A 6,109-nucleotide genomic window follows, 5' to 3' on the forward strand; every position below is an offset into this window, starting at 1 on the left:
GCCTCGGCCGTGCCGCGGCATCACCAGGGAGGAGGCAAGGGGCTGGTGTGTGTAAAAGACCCGAGGGCTGGTGCCAGCCCCGACGGACCCCGTAGCACGCTCAGGGCCAGCGGCAGGGACGAGCTGAAACCGTCCCTGAGCCTGGCGCGTCCCAAAGCCCCCGGGCATGGCCCCCGCTGCCCCCCAACCCTCTGCCAGGGCCGGCGCTGAGCCCAGCGGCTCCCCAGTGCCACGGCCTGTCTGGTCCTGGTAAAACTGGGATGAGACCATCGGCGCGTTGGCCGACATCTCCAGCAGCGGGACGCCATGGTCCGTGTCACCGCCCGCCTGAAGGTCGCGAGGTTTTCCAAGCGTGGCTTGTGCCAACACCCATCACCGCGACGCTCGAGACGTGCCGGGGCAGGGTGTTGGTGCTGACGTAGCAGCCGGGGTGACGGCAGGGAGCAAAAGCAGAGGACAAACGTGCCAGGGGCAGCCAGGACGGTGACAACCGGCCCCTCCGCCGCGTCTGGCGATGGCTTTGCAGAGCGCGGCAATGCCGGAGCTCCTCACCGCCGCAGGGGCTGGGGACTGGGCCCAGCAGCTTTTGCAGAGGACACCGCCTGAAAAGGCTCCTCGGAGCTGGGGACACCACCGCAGCGGACGCCGTCCCCGTCCCCCGTGGCACTGGCAGCGGCTCTCCGCTCCGGCGCCAGGCGCTGGCCGCGTTTCCCTGGGCTCGGCCCAGGCCCCGGGGCAGCTCTCGGGCCAGACCGGCTCATCCGCCTGGTCCTGCAGAGCAGCTTCTCGCCTGGAGCCGCGAAGGGAAACGTCCCAGCTCACCCACCGCCCCCGGCCACCGCCACTCTGAGCCGACATCCTGCCAAAAACCTTTAGAATCCCAAAGTTAAGATGGGAAAGTAATTGTTTGGGGTCTCGGGGTCCTGCGATGCATCCTTGGCAGGAGAGGGGCTGGTTCTGGAGCAGCGGGAACCCACCCACCCCTCAACTCGCTTTACTTCTGCGGGTGACCTCACGCAGCCAGCGCGCGCCTCACCGCGTTCCCAGGGCGATTCCAGCATCGCCCGAAATGCCGCAAACGCAGTTCAAGGGAGGGAAGGGCCATTAACCGCTTCCCAAGAAAGCGCAAGGCATTTCACTAACGTAATAAACCCACCTGAAGAGAAGCGTTTGCTCTGCCCGCGTTGACCGAAAAGGGGTGCCAAAAGAAAGGTAAATCTTCAGGAAAACACCAAATCACGATTAAGAGTCTCGCTCGCCCGTGCCCCAGCCCACACACCGCCCCGACTGAGCCGCAGCCCCAGGAACCGCGAGGCCAGGAGACAGACGGCTGGGAGAAATTTCTTTATTTACACGTGGAAAAGGCTCCCCGCAGCGCGTCGTTACTTCAGAGGAATGAACCTGGAGGAGTGCGTGGCACCGATGCCGGGCCGGCCGTGCTTCACCGGCTTGTAAGTGATGGAGAATTCCCCCAGGCAGTGACCGATCATTTCGGGCTGGAAGAGAACGGAGAGATCGGCGTTGGAGGCAGCGACCCGGGCTGGGGGCACAGACCGCGACCCTCCCCCAAACCACCCCCGCGGGGGGTCGGGGACAGTTACAGCCCTCAGCCCCGCGCTGGCGGAAGCCCCGGCGCGGCCGGTTGTTCTGGAAATGCTGCGCGTGGAGCAGGCACTGCCTGCGGCACCGCCGCCGCGCCCGGGCTCCTCCTGCAGTGGCCAGGGCCTGCGGGCAACGGGCGCTGCTGGCTCCACGGGGAGCCGGAGGGGTTCAGCGGGACGAGGGGCTCCCTCTGCCCCCCAAGAGCCCCCGACCAGCACTGCACCTCCCGGGAGAGGGGACACGCGAGCCCCGGGGGCTTTTTGGTGCACTTTCAGGTCAGATTTAACGCCAGGTACAAGCAGAAAACGCCATTTAATCCTGCCAGCGGCATGGGGTCTGCTTGTAAGAAGATATAAGAAGACAGCGACCACCCCGCTCCCCTCGCTGCAGGTTGCCCCACTCCCAGGAAGCCTCCCGGCTCCGTTTCATCGGAAACCGGTGCTGCAGGCAGGGAGCCAGGCCCGAGCGCAGCCAGCGCAGGTCCCCGGCCCTGCTGCCGCAGCAGCACACGCTCGCTCACAACAGCCACCTGATTTCGTTACTTCGAAGCCGCACCGAAGCCTCCTGAGGCCCCGAGACCCCTCTGCGTCCTCAGGATGGACGCTTTCGGGTGTCCCTCGGGGCCAGCTCTGCTCCGGGCAGGAGCCTCGACCTCCCCCTCGGACACAGGGCAGGAGCAGGATGACACAAAGCGCTAAAAAACGAACGCAGACGCGTTCAGGATGCTCGGAGCTCTCGGGATGCTGCCGTGAGTCCTCACCTTGATCTCCACCTGGTTGAAGGTCTTGCCGTTGTACACGCCGACCATGCTGCCCACCATCTCGGGGAGGATGATCATGTCCCGCAAGTGGGTCTTCACCACCTCCGGTTTCTCCATGGGTGGTGCCTCCTTCTTGGCCTTGCGCAGGCGCTTCAGCAGGGAGTGCTGCTTGCGGCGCAGCCCCCGGTTGAGACGCCGGCGCTGCCGCGCGCTGTACAGCTGCATCAGCTGCTCGCTGGAAAGGATGGAGAAGCTGAGCCTGGAAAAGCTGAGCCCGGAGCGCAGCCCCACAGGAAGCTCCCCGGGGACCCCGCGCTGGCAGCGTTACCCACTCGGGGACGTCAAACAGCCCAGACCGCGAACTGCCAGAACCACCCAAAGCACCGGTTATCGCTGCTGTTTTAACGCAGCCCGAGCAGAGGGTGACGGGCTCTGCCCCGACCCGCAGGAACGGCCCCAGCCCCCGGCCCAGCTCAGAGGGGAGCCCCCCGCTGACAGCTCTTACTAGGACATGTCGAGGAGCTGGTCCAGGTCCACCCCTCTGTAGGTGAATTTCCGGAAGGTTCGCTTCTTCTTCTGCTCCACCTCCGCCTGCAGCCGGGAGCGCCGGGGAGGGAGAAGGGGGTGTCAGGGCCGCCCGCTCCCGCGTTCACCCCCCCCCCACGCACACGGGAAGGCCGCAGGCACCGAGCTCCGCAGGGCGCCCAGGCCGCCCCGCCGCCCCCCGCGGCCCTCAGCGCCGCCAGGCCCAGCCCTGGGGAACCGGGCTGCCGCCGCGCTGAGGCCTAGCCCGGTGGGGGCAGCCGCGGCCCCGGCAGGGCCCAGGGGACGCCAGCCCCCCGCTCCCCAGCGAAGAGGCCGCGCCGCCCTCGGCAGCAGCCGCGTCCCCGGCCCCGGGCGGCCGCCCCCGCGGAGGATGGAGCCCGATGGGAGCCGCCGGCGCCCCCGCCCGTACCCACCATCTTGGCCGGGTCTCCTCGGAAAGGGCCGCGCTTGGGGCGGAAGCGGCGGATCTCGCGAGAGCGGCGACGGGGCGGAAGGGGCGAGAAGCCCCGCCCCCCGCCGCCTAGGGCAGCGCTTCCGCCCTCACTTCCCTTAAAGGGGCCGCGCCCCGCAGGCACGAGAGGGATGGGGTACGACGAGAGGGGTTGGTGCCGATACAGGGAACCGCTACACGGTGGAGCAGAGCCGCCTGGAGCATAACCGCTGCTTTGGGACAGGGTCCTGTGCGAGGGAGAGACCATCCTCCTCCCCCATAAACCTGCTCCTCCTCACGCAGGACAGACAGAAGCGAGGGGCAGACAGAAGCCAAGCCGCCCAGCAGCGGACAGATGAGCCTGCACCGGTTTGGGCACGGAACGGGCTCAGCCCAGGGGGTGAACCTGCTCCTTCCCGCCGCCCCGAGGTGGGACCCAACGGCAGCAGCGAGGGATCCCGCATCACCTTCAGCCACACACGGACCTCACCACCACACCGGGCGTCCGTCACCCAGCCCTGCTCGGGCCCAACACGCGCTTGTCTTGTGGGAAGGCAGCAGCCTTCATCCTTCAGCGATGGACCTTCATCTTCTGCTGCCTTCCTCCTTCCCACACGAGCCGGGCAGCTTTTCCAGCTCAGGCTCGGAGCGGAGGTTTGAAGCGAGGACAGACGTTACAGGCACGGCCGGAGAGCAGCAGGGATGGCAAAGGTACCCCGCGGTAGCGCTCGGCTGTTGCACGAGGTGCCTCCTCCGTCCCGTCACGAGGGCATCACTCCCCGCCAGCCTCCGACCCCATCCTGCTCGCCGGCTGACTCGGCGAGCGCGGAGCCGAGGTGGGGCAGACAAGTGCCGGCTCATCTCTTGGCACAGATTCGGTTTGTCCCCAGGCAGAGGTGAGTTTCAGGTGGATGCGATGGCCTGCGCTCACCTGGAAGAGCTGGTTCTGCACAGAAGGCATCGGCCTCCAAGATCTTTTATCCAAGAAGAGCTTGAAAGGCGGCAGAGTAGCAACGACTTTAGGTCTCCTTCCATTCCGCGTGTCACCGAAGGGCCACGGTTTTACACTATACCACTTTCCGCCATGTTTTTCACACAGCAATAAATTACAAACCAAAGCTCAAGGAGGAAAGCCAAGAGGTCGCACCACATGGAAGGCAGAGCATGAGGTGCAAACAGAACGCAAAAGGAGCGGCTCTGAGAGGATTCGCCGCGAGCAGAACCGGTACAATCCAAACACGCAACCACGAAAAACCTCTGAACTGATGAAAGTCCTTCCGAGAGCAACCCAGTGACCTCCAGTGCCACGGATACGCCCCAACGCAGCCTGAATTTCACGTCGTGCTGAGCAACGCCACGTCTGCTCCTGCAAAAAGAGTCTTTTAAACTTGCAGCAGCACGCTATCCACCCCCGAAGAGTTAAGCCTTATTAACAGCGATTAACGAGAGCAGAGGGGACCAACAAGCACAAACACGTGCCCAGCAGCACGCACCCCCAGGAGAAGGTCCCTTGGCTAAGATCTGGTTTTGACCCAGCAGCTTGCCTCAGACTCGCGTATTAAGGACGGACAAGACAACGCGTGGGACGTTGTTGCCTTTGAGCCAACAACCCATCTCGCCACGCAGGGCTCCTTTATCACATTAGGACAGTTCATTTCCCGAAGGCTTAACCCCACGTTTACATGAGGGAAGTGCTGAAGCGGTATTCTAGAAGACCCAGGTCAAATAGTTACGGACACTAATCTATGCAGTAAGACGCTCATAAATCCATGTTTTACGCTGCTCTCGGCAGTTAAGAGAGAAACCCCCCGACGAGGAGGTACACACTAACTGGATCATCGCTCTGAGGTAGTGAGAGGACGCTCACTGCATCAGGACAGGAACCTGACCCCTGAGTAAGCACTAGCAGATCGTGTCGCCAGCAAGATTATCTCTGAATTTCACAAGTGGGGCAAGAGAGACGAGGGGCACGCTCCTGGAGGTGCGCGAATCCGTGAGGTAGCTACACGTGCTCCTTGTAGCTTGTAAGGACGCATTTTTCACAGTGCCTTGAAGCCTCAAGGTCAGCTGAAGGGCAGCACTCAACCCAAGCCCATCGCTGCTATCAACACGGGAATGACCTGCCACACACAGGCACGCCAGCCGGTTCAGGAGACTCAACGCAACAGCCCTTCACCACCTCAAATCCAACCCAGGTCAGAGCCAACAGCAGCTGCGATGGCTCTGCAGCCTCTCCAAGGCAAATCCGGCAGTGCCACCCCAGACCCGTCACCAGCCGATTCTCTCATGAAGAGGGCAAGAGTTGAGTGGGCACGAAGAACTGCTGACTAAATTCCACTGCTAGTAGTTTAAGAGTCCACTGAGGCACAGCGTAAAGCCTGTATACTGATGTTAAGACATGATTTTCAAGGCTGCCAATTGATTTCTCATGAAAACACAAATTCACAAGAAACTTTTTTGTCAAAAGAAAAAAAAAAAATGGAGACAGGCTTGTGTTTCTAATCCAAATGTACTTCTCTTTATTCAAACCAGGGGTAATCACTGGTTAGTGCAAAATGCACCTAAACCTTTTGCCTGAGGGAAATCTACATCTTAACAAGGCCTCCGTTAACCCCTAACGAAATCCACAGAGGATTTGAAAGCATCTGAAGCACAGATCTAACACTGCGCTTCGTAAGTGACTCTGTGCGTCAACAAGTCTGCACCTGCCTTGTTACCAGTTCTATACCATCAGGTAACAAAAGCAAAATACACTCAGTAGATTTCTTTTA

General features: G+C 62.1%; 1 protein-coding gene across 1 annotated transcript; it reads right to left on the reverse strand.

The window, feature by feature from the left end:
- Positions 1–1,328: 1,328 nt before the first annotated feature.
- Positions 1,329–3,411, reverse strand: RPS15 (ribosomal protein S15). The gene is made up of 4 exons (XM_072845293.1): positions 3,322–3,411; positions 2,868–2,953; positions 2,363–2,597; positions 1,329–1,496 (listed from the first exon to the last, which is right to left on the reverse strand). Exons 1-4 carry the CDS (start codon positions 3,322–3,324, stop codon positions 1,383–1,385), a joined length of 438 nt encoding a protein of 145 aa, XP_072701394.1. The 5' UTR covers positions 3,325–3,411; the 3' UTR covers positions 1,329–1,382.
- Between the last annotated feature and the right edge of the window lie 2,698 nt (positions 3,412–6,109).

This window comes from Ciconia boyciana, chromosome 24, assembly GCF_034638445.1.
Source record: "Ciconia boyciana chromosome 24, ASM3463844v1, whole genome shotgun sequence".
Classification (NCBI taxonomy): Eukaryota; Metazoa; Chordata; class Aves; order Ciconiiformes; family Ciconiidae; genus Ciconia; species Ciconia boyciana.